Source organism: Merops nubicus, unplaced genomic scaffold, assembly GCF_000691845.1.
Source record: "Merops nubicus isolate BGI_N331 unplaced genomic scaffold, ASM69184v1 scaffold20304, whole genome shotgun sequence".
Taxonomy (NCBI): domain Eukaryota; kingdom Metazoa; phylum Chordata; class Aves; order Coraciiformes; family Meropidae; genus Merops; species Merops nubicus.
The window spans coordinates 70,096-90,276 of NW_008606505.1; the positions used below are offsets into that span (position 1 = coordinate 70,096).

The 20,181-nt window shown below is 37.1% G+C and overlaps 1 protein-coding gene across 1 annotated transcript in view; it reads right to left on the bottom strand.

The window, feature by feature from the left end:
* The window catches only part of STXBP5L (syntaxin binding protein 5-like), a gene marked incomplete at its 5' end in the record, with an annotated part of 75,967 nt that overhangs the window by 31,478 nt on the left and 24,308 nt on the right, over window positions 1–20,181 (bottom strand). Inside the window, 3 exons of the mRNA XM_008939679.1 lie at window positions 10,421–10,486; window positions 17,174–17,245; window positions 18,892–19,043. Coding sequence (XP_008937927.1) covers window positions 10,421–10,486; window positions 17,174–17,245; window positions 18,892–19,043 — 290 coding nt within the window. The remainder of the gene's footprint in view (window positions 1–10,420; window positions 10,487–17,173; window positions 17,246–18,891; window positions 19,044–20,181) is intronic.

Genomic DNA, 20,181 nt, shown 5'->3' on the forward strand with positions numbered 1-20,181 from the left:
TCTTTCCCCTTACCAATCCTCTGGGTTTCCTGTAACTATGAGTACAGAGTACCCTGTAGCTGTGGCAGTAACAACAAAGAGAATGCTTAAGTGATAATACCTTGATAATACCTGTTGGTGTGTATGAAGATTCTGAAATTAACGGAGTCCCACTAGTTTTTGTAAACAGACATTGAAACAGACCTTCTTAGGCTTATTTTTAGTTTATACTTAACTTGCTCTACAGTATTAGAAATAATGAGTACAGGTAAACAGAAGAAGGGTAGAAACATATCTGTTCTGAAATCAAAACCACAGACAGGATTATAAAGTCCCTTCATCTTCAAACTTCCCTACATTTCTCATACATTTAAGATAGATCATCATGCTTCCTATACTCTTAGGTTTCATTTGTTTAACTTTTACAGAATTCCTTTTGCACATAGTTGTTCTGCTCTCTTGTCCTCGAGGTTTTGTGGTTTTGTTTTTGTTTTTGTTTTTTTACATAAATTTGCCTCCAATTTGTTGATACATTCTAGGACATGCTCACAATATTGTCCAAATCCCAGCATGATTACAGGAATGCTGATGGTAAGATAGTTTTTTTTTTTTTCCCTGATATGCAAATTTTTTATTACACAATAAAACCCTCACTACCTTCAGTTACATTGACTTGTTTCTTGATTTTGTAAAAAACCAGTCTTTTACACATCAAATGTATCTTTTTCTTGTCTTATGATTCAGGATCTAAATCTAATTCTTGATATATCTTTCAACATATTTTTATAATGCTAACAAAAAGAAGTCTGATCTGTAGAATATGGTTAAGCCTTAGGTCCTGCGCTCTGGATATTTTGATAGCTCTTAATAGCTGCCCATTTATTTAGTGATAAATATTAATTTTACAGGTCTGTAAATGCCTATAACACTCCTTTTACCTTTTTGGTGTATTATGAGAATTACAATTTTCCAATTTTTTTTTTTCTGTATTCTTACATTCTTAGTTTCTCAAATGTAACTGCTAATGACAAAGTTATTTCAATTAAATCACTCTTTACACTGAAATCTGCACAATCTGGACTGAATTTTCAACATTTACTTAATCTTTATTAGGACCTATTAGCAGTTTTCAGAGTTCCTCAGTAATTTATAATGTAGAAGATGTCTTTATTCCCCTGACTTTTGCTCTAGGGAACAGTGCTACATTGGTTAATACATGCACATGATTCCTAGTGACAGAAATTATCTTCAGCTGCATTATGCAAGGATATGATCCAACTTTAATTTCTAGCTCTAAAAAGACACTCAAAGTAATGAGACATGGCTACACGGCTCTTTCAGTCATCTTACATAAGAAACTTCCCACGAAAGCCAAGCTAGAAAGGACTCCTTCAGACTAAGAATATTTAAAGACGATGATAAAAATCTTTGTATGAACCACACATTCCAACTCAAATGCTAGAAGCAATCCCCATTATGTGGATCTTTAAGAGGGCATGATCTGCCCCAAATATTTTTAGGTTATGCAGAAAGCTGAATTTTCACTGTAGGTTTTTTGAGATGAAATTTCTGCTCTCACTATGCACTTCCACTGAAATATGAAAGAAGAATTGAGAAAAAGGTTACAATAAACTGTGTGCTTAACAGCTGGCTGAGGTAAGTCTCAAGGCAAGGACTGAGACATAAATGACTGATTTCTGATCTGATGTCTCAGAAGCTCAAAGACAACATAAAATACAGATGTTCATCAGTCTTATCACTGTTGTGGCATGGAATTTGTACATCAAATAAAGAAAATAGACTAGCGCATGCACTGAGTCTTATTGGCAAAGATAAACATCACTGACAACCAGTTATAATGGCTCAAGTGTGCAAAAAGTCCTGGAGCCTTTTCGTAACAAAATATTACACACACAGTGTGTAATGACTGGCAAAATATGTCTACATGAAATAAATGAGTAGTAAATAAGCAAAATGCTGAGAGCTGCCAACAGAACTGTATGGGTTAATAGGTGGGTTATAGAAAGCCTTTTCAGACAAAGCCTCCAAGGTTATTGTGTTAACTCATGAATCAGTTGGTAAAATGTTTTGCCAATGAATGTAAGGAAGTTTAAAGCTGTTGGCTTTCGCCTACCGTACCAAGATCAGTCTTAAGATCTGTTGGCAGACTTAACTTTCTTGATCCTTTAACTGGAACAACAGAAAAAGGAGAAAGGCAGTTGTTAATAAGAAAGAAAGAAAAAGGAGCGAGGGAAAACAACATGCCATCTTCTGGTCAATACCATGTTGCAAATTTGTAGCATATTTTAAAGAGCATATAAAGGCAGAACTACGGTTTAAATATTTTCATGTCACTATTCAGCAAAATAAATGTAACTGAACAAGGAAGCACTGGAAAAAAAACATTACTCCAGCTCTCAAGAAGTGAATGGTGCTTCACACAGCTTTGCCTGTGTGCTGCAGTATCTTACCTTGCCATGACAGGAATGATTAAAAAAAAGAAACAAACACAAACGAGAATAAGGCAAATATTGCAAATGCTGGCTATGCAGCATGTCACAAATATTTAAACACCTGAAAAACAACTTAATAAGAAGGTGCAATGAAACTATGATGACATAATACCTCAAGGGACCATTTGAAAAAGAGCATATTTTACAGGTAATGGAAACAGAACACATTACTGTAATGCTATGGAAAGAAAGACAGATTGCACAGAAACGAAATACAGCAGCTTCAGGATTTAACATGCTGTTATCTAAACATCAAAATATTGCACTTAATTTACTTAAGATTTAATGTTCTGTTTTGTTCCAATTATGCAACAAAATTATGATTTTGCTTCTGTTCAAAAATGTTTTCATTTCCTCACACATGACCACTTTTTTTACACAATGAACACCAGAGAACTGAAATGAAGCATGTCTTGTAGCAGTTAAAATGGCATTAAATTTATTAAAAGAATTCCTCAAGAAATCTTTTATTAGTCATTGAGAAGACTTGATTTTCAGTATGGTTCTTTCATTTTACAGTCATTCAGTATTTTTTCACTTTTTTTTTTCTGGCTTTTACCTCTTATCCATATCTGTTACTAGAAGTGAACAAGGAAGTATTTGTCAGCTAACTATTATGCGTCTCAAGGAAGTCCCACATGGTGAATATCCCAATGACAGGAACACTAGGATATATAAAAATAAGGAACAAGTCATTTGCAATTTCTATTTAATAAGCTTTTAGGTCAAAAGGATGCCCAGAACAGCCACTTACCATTTCAAGTCACAGAGACCCTAAAAAGAAATTGCTTCATTCACTTGCAGTGTCATAAACTGCAAAGCCTGCAATGTGGCAGAAGAAAATATCAGCTGGCACCTATTTTAGATATTTTTCTTTCTTCAGAGAAGAGTAGTGGAGTCCTTAAGGCTCTTGAGCAACATCTTGGTACCAGTAAAACCAGCACAACTCTCCCAGTAACCCATTTCTACCTGTCACTTTAACTGGATGCTTTGGAACAAAGCAAAGAGGTTTCTTCAAATCAGCCCAACATCAAAATATACATCACTAAGGGTTCTTACATACATTTGAGACACTCACACAAAGGGCAGCTTAATTTTTAGAACAGCCTTTTAAAAACACTCCATTTATCTGAACAGCTGTCATACACTCTTTCAGACTGTGAATGGAGGATACTGCTCCAGAAAATCAGTGCTTTGCCACAGAGAAAGAAAAAGAAGCATCACTTGTACTATCAACTCCTTTAAAGGAAAGGACAACACCTGGCCCAACCAGCCCTCTGAAAAAGGATTACCAGTTCCTAAGGAGAACTGTAGGACACTTTACTAACAGAGACGGCTCTAGATTAGGATATTGCAGAACAAAAAAAAAACCTAGCTGCATTTAACACCAATGAGCTTCATTAGTGTTGTTATTATGGAGGCTTCGAGCTGTGGAAACTGGTGGTTTCTCCTCTTTCTATGTTACAGGTATTTCTGTATAACAGAAATGCTGTCCTGTGTGGCATGCTGCAGCTGTTCCCAAATTGTGGTGTGTGTGTCTGAACTGCAGAAGTAGCTCCCAGCTCTTTGTGTGCAGGCTCATACAGCACATGCAGAGTATGCACTTTCTGATTCCTCTGGGGGACTCTAACCAGGCTGGATCTGGGAGCTGCCCCAGCTGTGCACAGCCAGAATCGGCACCCCGCACTGAGGGCTGCAGTCTAACAGCCTCAGGATGCTGCAGGCACTGAGGGTCGGGAGAGAAGAGGTATGTGCAGTGGATTAGCTGGTTTATGGGCACAGGGATAGAGCAGAGGACGTGGTGAGTAGGGGCCTAAAGGACAAAAAAGACACACAGCGTGAAGAATGTGCAGTTGAGGAAGCCAGGAGTTACTCCTCACACCATCTCTGTTACCAAATTTGGAGAATTTTGATGTAAGACATGATTCTGCTAGGACACAGTGTGGACCACTGTCAATAGACCACATACCTTTGAAGGTAAAAACAAAAGAAGGAGCTGGTTGCTTTCATGCTTTATTGTGATTAAAGCTGTGCATATTGTTTATTTTGGAGATGGGATAGAGCTAACCTTTTACTATTAAACTGATCAGAACATGGATATTAATATGTAACCTATTTTTAGTACCTAATCATGTATGTTTTACTATCTCTACGTTTACTCTGAAGGAAAATCATGCATGTAAACCTCTTTTGCTCAGAAAGAGCTTTTGGAAACCAGTTTAATTTAAGGATGAAGTAGAGTTCAGGAGGCTAACAGAGTTGTTTGTTACCACTGTTTGTTTGCATTCAGGCTGGAGGCAGCCAGCAGAAAATGTGATGCCACTGTGCAAGGCAAGACAGCCCCTCCCCAAACAAGCTTGTTAAATGTGTAAATGACTGTTATCCAGCTGTGGTATAAGAAAGAGGCACAGACAGAGTTAATAGGCATGGTCTGGCAGCTAGGTAAGCTAAGCACCCAGGTCTCCTGACCTGGCAATGGTCCTATCTCATAGCCATATGGTTCCTATCAGACTTTCAACAAAAACACCAGGGCAAAACCAAGAAATAAATGGTAGGACATTCGGTGGTATCTTTTCTTCAGCTATTACAGCAGGACTGTAGTCAGAGAATTTATTATTATTCAAAATGAAGGTGGCTTCATACAGCTCTTTTTCTGTTAGGGAGCTTCTGCCTACATGACACTTTGGGATATCAGTCCCAGTTCTCTACTGCTAAAACATGGATTTAAGAGCCTTATATTCAGCTACCCAGTTGGACAAGGTCCACAATAAAGTTCTAAAGATTTGGCTGCTGGGGCTCAGAGCCAATGTAGAGACAATCCTTTTTGTTTTGGTGTCCTCAGGTAAAGCACCCCAGGCACAACTTTCCCATAGGAGCTATTTTCAAGCTCAGCTTAACTCACTCCGCTCTGAGCTATAGCAGCTCCTGTGCCTGGCCTGCTGACCTGGACCTGGACTCACAAAATGACATCCTCACTTATTCCTGGAGATCATCAGGCCGTGCTTAGCCCTGCTTAGCTTCTGCCTCCCTGGTCCCCAGGAGCTTCTGGCCCCTGCTGATGAGCTCAGGCCCCCTTGAACCCTGAGCCACGCACCACGGGCTGCATGGGGGCTACCTGGCTGCTCCCCCTGAGCCAAATACCATGGCCCAATTCCAGGTCCACATTTCCTCCCCTCTGTCAGCTCATACTGCTCCCTGTTCCTTGCTCGTCTCTACATATAGATGCCTCCTCAAGATCTTAAGTAAGCATGAATTCACATAATCAGAACTCCCCTCAAATATTGGAAGAAGTGATAAAATGCACCTTGTACTCACAGTGCAGGAGCTAACCTCTCTTTAAAGATTAATTTGTCTTCTGACTAGCAAACATTCTTTTTAATTTAACATAAATAAGTAGAAATGGTAATGCTGGCAGTGTCATCAATAATCAAGTTTCAAAATAAATTACATACTGTTTTCCACACACAATGTGTCTTCAAACATTTACTTGCTTGTTTTCCATGAGAATATAATTTTCAAAACGAGTCAAATCTTTTCAGCTACTTTGCATCTACCCACAAGTTAAAAAAGAGCAGCTGTCAGAAACTTCATAATATTCCTCTTGAAACAAAGCTATTTTAAAACATCTAATGTAGGAAAGTGTGAGCTTGGTGTGGCATGGGCCTAATCCTAGCAGATTTAACTAGTGGAATGAATCAGGATAGCAGCACTTGGAAATCACAGTACATAGAAGAACTCGCGCTCTTGCCATTAGGGACTGGTTCCAAAGCTCATGGGAATCAGTTGTGGAAATCTATACATAGCTTTTTCTTAGCTCTGTAGTTTTAAAAGCATTTTGCATGCATGTCCCCAAGATGAAGGTGATTTCTTGAAAAAAAATGCACATGCACTTTCATTTTAGAACACACATTTGAAAAGTCACTCTGCTGTACACAGAATGATGAAATGAAATCCTTCTGCTATTTGAAAGAAGTCTAAACTGTCCATTGCATCTTGGACAACAAACTTAAACAACCTCTCAAAGATGTATTTCCTTCTGCTCACAGTGTATTCATAACTACATACTTCAATATGAAGCTGTGTATAAATGGCTAAAGCAGTAAGGGACATATATGTTATATAATTATGTATATTATATATATTATATGCCTGAGAGACCCTGAATAATTTTTTCTAATGAGACAAATAAAGGTAAATTTTACCAGAATGGGTACTGTTACATAATACATTATATAATAATTAACTCCAGCACTGGATGTAGCACCATTTACACTGAGTGCTTACATGCTCTCAGAGTTTTTTATTTTGTTTTAGAGCTACTGAGTTCTCACATGATATTGCAGGATGAATATACAAAGCTCTAACTTTTAAGCTCCAAATCACAAATAACAATCAAAATGCAGTTTGACTTTCTCCATTGAAAGAACATGGCACGCATTAGTAAGAATGAGATATTCTGCTGCTCTTTGTATGATCTGAGGGGTTTTGAAAGCCAAATACCATTATATGGCATGCCATGCTGCATCACTGTTCTCATAAAACATGCTTTATATAGTTAAGTTGTTCGGGTTTTTATTTTTCAATATTTTGTGCCACAATTTTTGCCAGTGTTATTCCTTATATATTGCTCTATCTGGAATACATTTTCTTTACCCTGGAATACACTCAGATATTCACAAATAAGCAAGATCTTTCCAATGGCTTTATTGACTTTTTGTCTTCCTAAACAGTATTGGAAACACATCACTATAGTGTTCAAATACTAATTTAATTAAAATAAGATACCAGTGGTTAAGGAAGATTATTCCTCTTCTCTGTTTACCATTCTTAAAATGCAAGGTTGGTATTTCTTCACTAACTGCTACCCCCTGTGTAGCAGTGTGAAGTTCAGAAAAATTTTCATCAAATGGCTTAATTTCAAGTTCTAGTCTGAAAGGTGTTCAAAAAGAGGATCTGATTTTGTCTTGTTTGCAAAGTCATACTTTAGTAAATAGTAAAGGAGAAGCACCTGAAAAGACAGTCGTGTGAAACAAGTTTAAAATCTTGCTTAATGGAAGAAGTTGGATTTGTACTGAATTAAAAACCAGACCTGCATGTAAAATGAGGACTGTTCTTAGCACTGTCTCTTGCTCAGTGCTCCAACACTCATATCAGTGATAGAACATAAATGCCTAATTCTGATTTGGGGCAGTAGAGAAGAGAAGCAACAAAGCTGAATTACTGAGTTGACCTAGACTGGCACTGCAGAAGGTTAGTCAGAGGTTAAAACACTGACGAAGTGTAGGATGTTGCAGGCAAATTACACTTTTCAGGGAAACCAGGGTGGTTCAGGCGGGTTAAGCAATGTTCAAGATCAGACCAAGAGGATGAGAACGCAGGAGATATTTTTCAACTTCTCCAAGAAGCCTTTATCAATGCTGTTCCTATGGGTCTGATTGGAACTGAAATCTAAGTTACTAACAGCTCTATGAGATACAAAACTCTTTGTGACTACACTGGCAATTAGTGTGCTGGAGGGATTCTCCCTAGGCATTGTCTTGGAGTCTCAAAGTATGCACAAGTGTGTCCATGTTCCTCAAATCATTCCTTTTCCGTTGAAACTGAAGATGAAGTTGTCCACCAGCGTGCCACCATGTGTGTAGTGTTTGCCATGTAGACTATTGTCCTCCATCAGTTTGCATTTTGCATATGCAATGTGCGTAGTCAGGGCCAGTATCTGGCAGGAACTTCACTACCGAATGAAGACCTGATGTTGATACGGTCTGGCAAAATTTTAACAAATCAAAATCTGCCCCTTCTCTCTTTGCAATCACATCAGTTGCTGATGCAGTGATACCGAGTAGGTATCAAAGGTATGCCTTTGCTGGGCAGCAGCTTGGATCACTTGACTCAGCAGCCAAGTGTTCTTTCTGTTTCTCCTAAATTTCTGAAGGATGAAGTCCTGGCCTCTCTTCAGTAGAGGAGTGCAGTCATTGCTTTTACACAGGTGTCAAGGGTCTCTACAGAGCACAGCACACATCCAATATGCAGCTTAGGTTCCATGAACTTTAAATAGATCAAAGGCAAGACTGGGAGCAGAAGGATCCTGCTTGAGCAATCTGTAACTATGCAGGATCAATTGCTTGCATTCTACGAAAAAGTACTTGTTAGCCAGTGCAAAGGCTGATGCAGCTGTGAGGCTATGCTCATAAGCACAAGGTAATTCTTGGAGGTCACAATTTTGAGCTCAGTTACTCCAGGTGATTTGACTAAATTTGCAGTTTTATGCCAAAGCAAAATTATTTTAATTTTGCTTTAAGTAAAAAACCAAAATCAGTCACAGTAAAAGTAACTTCCGTTTTAAAAAGCAGTTGATTCTAACAATAGTTACTGCCTACAAAACTGCAATTGCTTTCACATTTTAAAGATTCAAATATAGCTTGGAAAACAACATGGAAAGGCTAAAACATTTATAAATATGCCATGTTTTCCCTGCTGAATGATCTCCAAAACAGAAAAGCAGAATACATTTTGGAGCAAACTATATTGAATTTCTCTAAAATAGATATTTTGTCATCAATAGCACAATGAAAAATTGAAGTTCTAAGTTGACTGCAGAAAAAGTAAGGTGCTATAGGAGTCATTCATGGGTTTAAAACTAAGCATATGTTTGCCAGGTCAGTGATGTCTTAGCTTTCAGTGGAAAGATAAAGAGAGTTTGTAGCTCATTTCTGGAGAAAAGATTGAAAAGATGAATCCCAGTGAGCCACAAAATTAATAGTCTAATTATACTGAGTTATCAAATGCTTTATTTTAAAGCCCATATCATAGGTTCCTGAGGCCCAGCTCAAGAGTTTGAGCTCCTACTATTATTATTATAGCCTAATCTATTTTGATATTCCCATGTCTACAGAATTGGAGTTGCAAATAGTACAAGGAAATACATATTTCAAAACAGCATTTGCTTTAGTTCTTCATGTGTCAGGGAAATACTTATATTAGTTTCAGTTTTTGTAAATTACTGATTAGTGGCCTCCATTCAGGATTAATGTGTCCTGTTCTACTAAAGTAAAGTACATGAAATAATAACAGAGAATTTTAGTAGTGTGTTTGTTAGAATTTGTTAACATAAGTGTGTGTGGGGGGAAGTATCTCTCAATACTTACCAAACTACAAGGAAAAGAAGTGTGCTGTGTATACTAAAAGCAAAATGAATGTATCATAGATAACCCTCCTTATTTTCCATCACATTTAAAAGTCAGCTCAGAGCAATGGTTTTGAGCCAGTGAACTCACATTAAAGAGATTAGTGCAGACTAGGCACTTGCAGAAAAAGTCTCTAGGAATGGATGAATTCCACTTGCTGAAGGACTATGGGTAAAATGCAAACCATTTATAAACTTCTAAGTGACCAAGATTTCACCGCTGGGTTGAAGTGGTTCATAAAATAATATTTTTATTTGAGGTTATGCCTCCATTATAAATTACATAATTTAGGCACTCGTGTATTGCAGTGGTTAAAATTTACCATCTCCATATTGCTGCTTTGAAAATAATTTCTCTACATGCACATGTACATATGCATTATATATACAAAATTATAAGGACTCCCTACTAAAAAATAAAACCAAAAAACAACTCAGCAAGCCTTTTAAGGAAACAGTGAAACAAGCCTCTAATAGGAGGATATAGGAATATACCTGTATGATGGTAATGCAAATTTTTTCATAGTCTTCACCTCAAGATGTGCCACATACATTTAATTTTTCTTTAAGTAAACAGACTTAGGATTTTATTTTGCTGCTTGATTTACTTCTTCTACTTCTCCAGTAATTTCTTCTCTCTGGAACTGTAACTATGCACTTCCCTTCTTAGGGATTAATGAAACACAGTGATGCATGACATGGATGGCTTATACAGACTGCAGGAAGAGAAGCCAGTCACCTTTACCTGAAGTGGGAGACTTGCAACGCTCTAGCTCCAGGGAAACTGGACTGTCACTGAGTTCAGTCAGGCCTGAAAAAACGGAGTTAAAAAGTTAAATTACAATCTAACAGGGCATGCTTTTACTTTCTTGGTTGTTGATATTCTTCACTTTAAAGTCAATTTGGAGAAAGGAGTGGTGTGAAATGTGAGGGAAATACCTATTTCAAGTAACTGCAGTTATCAAACTGACACTGCAGAAATTTAGGTCTGGTTTAAAAAACCAATTTCTAAATAAAATCACGCCTCTTGTTAACTCAGCTTTGTTTTCTGTGTGCCTTAGGGTAGACAAAGAGTAGCTGTACCTAACGAGAGAGTATAAGTGAATATAGTTCAAAATTCAAGTATCTGCAATATGCATCAAACTCATTTGTCCCTGTCAAGATGGTGTGGGAATAACTATGCTTTCAGCTGCTGCAGAATGCAGGGAGGAAACCTTAAAATGAGGAAAAAAGGGGAAATAAAAAAAATAGTACTGGTGAAATAAGATAGTGAATACAAAAATATCACCACTATTATGCAATATTAGGAGCTTTTCTATTTCACATAAGACATCTCATTTTAAAGGACATGGAGGCAATGATAATGCTGCCTGAATATAACATAATTTTTGGAAAAGATACTTTATATATTTTGTATAAATACTTGTGAGGAACTAATTTGTAGCTGCCTTCCCTAGAAGACAGCAATCTTAGTTTATACTGCTTAAGCTTGTGCTTCTGCGATCAGACTAGGATCCACCTTTGGCACAGGTTGGATGTACAAGTTAAACCTGCCCGTTGGTGTGCTAGGGAACATCTGAGCTCGTGCTGTCCTTTACTCTGGGCTAGCGAGGGGGTGAACTGGGCACAGCCACACCCACTGAAATGCATCCTCTCTATGCACTGCATGGTGCCCTAAATCAAGTGGTTCACACTTGTTATAGGGAGCTCTGACACTTCATGAGACAGGCTACGTGGGACCGAGAGATAACCCAGCACCAGACATCCATCTGCTAGCAACGTGGGCTCACAGCACCAGGTCACAACCTAGTGAACATCAGCCCACATCCACGTGTGCTGTGCTGTCATACTGATTCTGTGTTTGCACACACTCTGCATATGTTGTGTCCTGGAAGTCAAACATCCTATCACAACCTTTCAATACGCTTTTATCAGGCACCATGCCTCCTGCAACATGACATGTAACCTTTGTGTTAAAAAGAGTGGGATCTTCATGTAGGTGCTGATATTTTTATTACAATGTAACTGTGAACTGCCCTGAGAAATGGGGAGAATCCAGAGCCTCAACAAGCAGAATAAAAAGCTCCTACCACTAAAGAAGCTACATGAATGCTAGAACAACTTTGGGAGCACTTTGGAAAAACAGCAGTATTGATTTGCCTTCTAAGTCCGTAGCAATGACATGTTTGCCCTGAGTTTTAAACAACAAAAGGTCATAGTCTAGATTCTTATATTGAAAACCAAAGGTATTTTGTTTTGAGAAACGTACTTGAATCTTTCTTTGATTCAATTTAGTATCTGTGAGATAATTTTATATTCCAAGCAGTTGTGAGTCCAGTCACTTTTGATGTCATGACAGAATTCAGGAACTGCAACCATTTAGGGAGCCACTCTCTGTAGAGCTTTCTTATAGCAAACCTTACTTCCACCTGACTCTGGGGTTTCTGTATGTACCTAGAGTTTTGGGACATAACTGATTTGTGCTGCAGAACTGGCTGTAAGGTCCAGCAGAAGCAACTCTGCAACATTCGCAGAGCATCAGAGGCCTTAGATAAATAAAATGAATTACTAAACTGTTTCTTTTGCAAAGTAGTGTTGGATTCATTAAAATTTTAACACAAAGATGTGATTAATTAAATTTTTCGGAACCTTGTATAGTTACTATTGGTGATAGTTAAAATTTTGAATTCCAGGTCAGATTTTGCTTCTGAGTATAGCATTTTCTCTCTCTTTTTTTTTTTTTTTTTTTCCTGTGAGTTGATAGAAACAATATTACAGCTTAAGATAAAGTATGGCTCCATTGACTTAACTAGGAAATGCACCAAACTACACCACTGTTTTGCAAAGCCAAGAGCAACCACTGTGAGAATACCACAACCTCTTTATGTCTGGCAGCAGTTTTTACAACCTACAACAGCACAGATACATTTCATGTTATGGTATTTAAAAATGGTGAACATGTGAACTTCTGTGCAAATCCAGACTTGTTGCCAAGCCATTGTCATCTCTAACAATGACCACCAACAGATGCTATTTAAAAAAAAAAGTGCAATAAGCCACCACATTAAGCACAAGTGGTATTATGCACAAGGCCATTGTCTTAATCTCACTTAGATTAGTTTAAGCATTGCCACTTGCAGATTTTTCTCCAGCCATAAATCTTCCTTGCTTAGAAATACGATAATGATTTCTTCTTCTCATTATCCCTCCATGTAACCAAAGTCTCTTAATCTCACTAAATTCTAAATCCCAAAGATTTATTCGGCAATGAATTGCACAATCATCATTCATTCACTGAAAGGAATAAAGATACATTTGTCAAATTTCGTGTGGTATGTTTGATTGCATTAAATGTTGGTTTGTTTGTACTTCTCTTTGTACTACTGCTTATTTTCTACTTTTCAGTTCTTTTTTTTAAGGAAACCAAGCTAAATCTTTTAAAAGTTTATAAAGTATAAGTATTTCTATGCAACTTAGCTTCTCTTAAATGTTAGAGAGACAACAGACACTGAAGTTAGATTACAAAAATATTTTCACTTTTTATTTTGAAGTTCTGTAGGTCCAATCTGTCTCCCAAGATATTTTAGCTATTTTTAGCATAAAAAAAAAAAAAATCCATGCCAGCAAATTTTGAGTCCAGCTAGAACAAGAAGAATATAGCAGCAAAATTAAAGGTAAATAACTGAGACTGGCAATGTCAACAATCAGCTGGGAGAAGATGTACCTATCGACATTATAAAGAAATCAGCTTTCATCCGAACAAATGATAAACATGTGAAAATAGTACAAAATATATCACTTAAGGCAATAAAGCCCTGTCAAAGACAGTTCCTGTGGGTACTTTTCCAAGTTTACTGTGATTCCCATTTCCTCTTTATTAAAGAAAAATACTGTCTAGTATGAATTAACAACTTCTATGAACTCAATTTAATTTAAAACAACTATTTAAATTTTAAATTTCTATCTCTATGATTAAATGATCCAGACTGATCACTTACTTAAAAGCACCCAAAGCCATCACAGCATTGCTTATCATAATTACTATAAAATTTCACAAACCAATAAGTAAGCTCAAAGTTACCTTAATCTATCACCTTCACAATGAACTACCATACTATATTTTCTTCATGTTTAAATATGATGCGTTCTTTGAAAATTACATTTATTTCAGAATATAGTTGTTGACTTAAAATCCAACCTATGTTAGCCTCTTCTGTGTTGTCAGGTGCAATTTAACGTGTCAGTTACTGATATGTAATGACTCATAACACAGAGTTCCCTGTGTCCTCCTGTCAGACCAAGGTTGCTTTTGCCCACATCCTCTCAGTGGCCTGAGAAGATAAAAAAATCTCACAGAAAAGTCTTCATCCTGAAAATTACTTCCCAAGGGATCAACAACCTTTGAACCTGCTGATACTTTGGATGCTTCATAAAGAGTATTTATTTCCTTGATTTATCAACAGATGGCATGAATTTCTCGCAGGAGATGCAAATCGTTTTTGCAAGTTGGTATTTTTATTTCTGCTGCAAACAATACCTCTCGAGATGCAGTAAATGTACTTGTTTTAATATTTGAATATATGTTATCTAACGCTAGGCAACAACATGTAGAACTCAGTTTCAATTGAAGAAAAAAGAAAGAAAACCAACTAACCAACAACACAGCTCTGTACTACTGCAAAGAGAATTTATTTACTTAGCTTGCACATATTCTTGCTACAAAGGAAGGTGGCTGCCAGCAGATGTTACAGCAAATGGAACCAGTCATCAACATCAGAAAGCCACCTCCAGCTCTGCACTTACTCTCACCTTTGGCTCTTATTTTCCTCAAATTATCCCCCCTGATAGGACAATTGTGTTAGTCTCTCCCATTATGTATGTCTATAAATGATTACTGTTCTCCTTTTTTCTTCCCCTCTTACTTTTCCCTTCCCATTTCCACCTCCCAAACTGGAGAATGTGCTGTCTTAATGCTTCAAGTCCAATCTAGAAGCTTTTGAGCATAGCTACACATGTATACATTACTCTTATCAAGCTCTCTATAGATTTATTGGCTAAAACTCCAAGCAATTATCCCACCACTGTACTTTGCATATTGGATACCCTTGACATTATTATGTCTTTCCTTTGGAAAACCTCTCTTCTCCAGCATGCTGCTTCTTTTCCCTGTTAGATGGTTTTGGTTTTTTCCAAAAAAAATTTCCCTCTTCAGTTGCGAGGCATCCAGACTGAAATATCAACATTTTATCTCTCTGTCCCAGTATTTTAGGAGATTCTCTCCTATAAACTGGCCAAGAAATACTATTTTTTTCCCACCGTAATAATTCATAAATACACTTCTCTGACTTGGATTCCTCCCATACGAGTTCAAATGGTAAACCTGTCTTTCTAAAATGTATTCACAAATGTCCAAAAAGGAAATTAACAATGCCAAGATGAACTCTATTTTTTTGTGATGAAGTCTTCTGCTTGCTGCTTCAACACTGCTAAGACCACCACTGTCTTCCATGATACTGTAACCCATAACATTGGTCTCATCCTTGGAACATCACGCTTTAACTCTTAGATTCAGGTTGGACACTCAACTTGACTGTTTCTTCCTGCAAATCACCTCCAAAATAACCAATAAAAGTCTAAGTATCTTGCTCACTGATAACCTCTTCTCCAGCTTCAATGCCTGCTTATTCTCTGAAACTGATCCCTATGAATTATCTTCCTACTTTATTATTTAATTGAATCAAGTCTTGATACATCTTTCCCTTAGATTCCTTTTTCATTTATATAACCCTCAAAACTCTAGATCTAATGCCCATGTTATCACACAACTGCTCCTGCTTTTGCCTTAATGCACCAGCTCCAACTGCACAATTTAAAAAAATAATTTATTTTTCTTTTCCCATCATCATCCCTTACGAGAAGAGATAAGCCTGTAAGCAAAATACTAAATCCTTTTTCAGTACCCCTCTTAAAACTCGTATCTCCGGTAAGACAGATAATAAAGCATAGCTTGAGAATGACTGAGCGAGATATTTTACAATCTATGACATGTTCTTGACTTGTTGTTTATCTTACTGCCTAGTGCATCTTTCATATCGTACAGTACAAACTCTGTGTAAGTATCAAAAGTTTTGAGGAAAGAAATGAAGCTGTTGATGTTCTTGCACAAGAGTCAAACTCATATTCTTCAGATATGATGCACACAAAGATTTTTGTGGACTTCTCCAATTTTGGGGTTGAAGATGACAAGAGAATACATTTTCAGATATGAAAAACACTACGGTCTGTGTTTGTAACTTTTAATGAAAATGTTGGTAACTTTTGGTCTTAGAATTTACTAATTTTTTTTCACAGGGGACGTCCCCCAAACCTTTGACTGCTGTCTATCCCTCAGGATCTCTAGTATGGACCTCAAATTAGCAAGACCAGAATAACAAGCTTTAAGACATTATACAACTAACCTTTTTATGGACTGCTAATTTTGTAATTGGACTAGTCTTCTAACTAAACATCCTACCCTTTATGAAGTATTAAACCCACAGAAATCGGTTGTTGAGTAATCAGTCTAGAGAGACAGAACAGAGTTTCTTGCACAAATGTACAAATGTGTTTCAACAGCTATACAATTCTATATTTGTGACATGATAAAACAACTGCCACCCTTTTATTTTGCCTATACTAGGCAAAATATTTAACATAAAATTGCTTCTCCAGTTGTTCTGTGAAAACCAATTTAAAAAGAGATGAATAAGAGGCATCCTGGAGACCTAATTACATGTAAGCACTGCAGTTAATTAAGAAACATACTGCTCATCTGTTGAACAGTCAATTTTGCAAAATTAATTATAGCTTTGTTCATTGCATTCTGCAGTGATGAATACTAATATTTGAATTGCATCTCACTATAATTCAAAATTTAAAGACATTAAAAACACTAATTTTCATAGCTGTCTTTGATGTATGTATTTTTATACCCGCTTTACATTCCCCATTAAAGATCTGAGGCACGGGGTGGTTCCCCAAAGCCAAATATTCAAGTACCAAGCCAAGATTAAAATTTTAAATTTCACAGCACTCAATCAGATTGGTGGTCTTTTAAGCCACTTTACTCTTCTGAAAATAGGGAAGAATTAACTGCAAACAGGCAGTGCCATTGCAGAACAAGAAATGCTTCATATAAATGATGTACACTGAAATGAATACAAAACCAAAGAAAGATACTGTCATCGAGAACAACCTTGTTGAAAAATATTTCTAAGGCCCAATGCACCCCGTATAAGTCACTGAGGCTTTCTCATTGACTCTTTTGGAAGACGAGAACAGATTTGAAATATCATTATAATAAAGATAATTGTCAAAATTAAGCATCACAAAATGTAATAAGTTTGCATGCATGCTGAATGTGTTTAAAAAAACACATTACAAAGCACAAACACAGGGGTTTTAGTCAGGCATAGCCCAGTCGTGATAAAGCTATTTGCCTAACCTTTATAGAACTTACTCTGATAGGAAGTACGGATCCGTTTCGTTAAATCTGGATAAAAGTTAGACAGGCCACGCATGCAAAAGTTGTCTTTGGAACATGCCAGTACACCAGCATCAGCAGCAGGCAGAGGAAAGAGAGAAAAAACAGTCTAAAGTGAAAGGAAGTGATATCATAACCAGCATCTAGAACAGCCAAGGTGAAGAAATTTCAGCAGATGCTTACCTTCCAATTGGAGATACAATAAGAAAAATAATCAAAAAAAATAAAGGATGTGGGATGGATGGTGAGAAAGCAGTTGAGGCTTTTCTCAGGTGCGTAGTTTCAATGAGCAGTCTAGAAGTGGGCACTGAGTGGTCCCTTACACCCAGTGGGCTCCATGCTAGCAGCACTGCACAGCTGGCACGTTGCCTTAAAGAATTGGCCAAGACTATCACTGACACAAAGAAATCCTATGTGCTGCAGTGCTGATAAAAGCTACTTCTACACCAGCTACCCTCCACCTTTTGTACAGGGCTCTGCAGCACATCGCTTGTGGACGGCTGCTCAAACAGCTTTGAGAGTTGCTGTGAGGCTGGCTGACCCAGACAGTGAAGCTGAAGGTAGCTTAAAGCTGCTTGTCTCTTCTCTCCTCAGCTCTGCCAAATTTACATCTTTAACAGTTGGCACCGAAGAGAACTAAGCTTGCCATGATTAAATGCCTAGAAAGTGAGATAAATGGTCTTTCAGGAAAAGAAGTAGGCCTGATGACTTGGATTTTATTGTCTAAATTTTTCTTTATGTTTGGAGTACAAATATATTCCTAATTAAAGAAACTTTCCATTGACTCTGTGGAGAAATAGGATTTGATGATTTAGTGCAAGGTCTGCTGATGAAAATGCTGACGTAAAAAACCCACTATAATCGGCTCATTTTATAGTTTTATGGTTACCTTTAAAACTCAATATTTTCAAACAGATTTTTAAATCTAATTCTAAAACTTCACGGCTATGTAAAACATATTTCGTAATTGTGTCTGACTCTTGATGTTACTATGGAGTATGTAGAGTGAAAAGACTTGAAACAGAAGATCTGACTTTTTTCCCATACAAGTACATTTTTTAGACAACCAAAAATATATGGTAAAATTTAGCTGCATTGATGGACTAATATTTCTAACATGCAGCATATAATATCTGTGACTTGAAAATGTGATCCTCTTGGCATTGAATTTTAAAATGGATTACATTTACAGCTGGATTTAGTAAGTTTCTATCAAGAGACCCAATTCACTAACAAAGTGGCTAATTTGAGCTACCTGTGCTAACAGGTCTCTGGGGTGTTACACTTCTCCAAACACAATTGCCTATTTAAACAGCACTTGGCAGAAGACATAATTAACTTTACATTGAAGTCTTACCTATCCGTATGAACTTACTGAAACCAGAAAGAAAACCACACACAGACTTCAAATGACTACCACAGAAAAAAAAATCTACTGATCTGCTCATCATGACTTTTCACAGACTCAGCTAAGGGAATTACTTGCTGACCTCCAACCCAAAAGAATAAGCTTCATAAAACATTTTGTTTCTGAGAAAGTGTCAGTAACCAAACCATGTCGGGTCTCTTTTGTCAAATTACAGAAACTCCATTGGCTGGCAAATAGTCATGCACTTCAAAAGCACTATAAAAAGCGACAAGCAAAAAAACCAAAGAACATCTCAGGCTCAGAACCACAACAACTCACTGCCTACCTGCAGCAAACTGCTTGCTTTTGCGGGGAGAACGGGGCTGACGCTGGTACGGATCGCTTGATCCATATAGGTCAAGGGTTCCCATGCTCAGTAGAACTGTCTTCTGCATGAAGTCCACAACGGCCAAACCATTACAGTTTCCAAATGCCACTCTGAGAAAAGAAAGGTTTCTCAAAGGTATGAGTAATAGGTAATTACCTAAGTGGTGCAAACAATAATTATTAATAGGTAATTAAGTCATGCAAACAATAATTATTATTATGAACGCTGCACAAACGTTTTATTCGCAATCTACTCAAAGTTTACACTTTATAATTCTTACAGAATTCTTCCTGAATTTATAAAATTGTATCCTGAAGAACAGTAAGTGACTTTCCAGATAGCAGAATTCCCACTTTAATTAACTTTCTGTGCCAGATGCATTGCAATAGTGTCTAAACGTTGCTTGTAGAACAACATAATTCTAGTGATAATTATATAAATTAAGTCTACAAATCTGGACATAGCTCTTAAAAAGTGTTTATACATCTATAGAAGAAACAAATATAAATTAAAATATAAACACAAATATATGTATAAAAATTATTTTAATCTAAATGTAAAAGAAATACATTAAGCTGTATTGTGGAGATACCCAAATCTGAAAAGTATTTATAAAATTTCCTCCCATCTCTGTCAGCTTGGCTACAGTATAGATTCCTGCTAGATAGCCTCTGCCCCTCTGAAATGCTTCTACAAATGGCATTTTGATGGTGGTCTGATTCATGGGCAAGATCTCTCAAATGTTGTGATGGTACATAAGACCTGGGCTGCAGTTTTGCTGTAAGGAAAAGAGAGGGAACAATTTATCTCCGCCCCCGAAAGTCCCTTTCAAAGCATTCTGCCTTGATTCCTCTCTATTGATTCCACTGATTTCCTTCTGATACCAGTTTCAGAAAGAGGGAAGAAGTGCACAGCCCATTGCACAGCAGCTCTTTCTCCTCCTCACCCATAAAAATATTCCCTGGTCTTGCTTTGTCTCCAGCTTGGAAGGGGATGAGATTGAGGTTGGGAAGAAGATAAGGAATCTTTCTAAACAAAAGGAAGAAAAGGAAAAGATGCTACATATGCCTATATGTAAGTCCCATGAGAAACTTTGAAATGAACCACAGCATATAAACCCCCATATATCTCAGCAGATACTGTCTTTGCCTTATATTCTCACATATTCACACTAAAGCATTAAACCTCTTTAAGATTAAATACTAAAACAGACATGCAAAATTGATTCATTTTGTTTTGATTTAAATA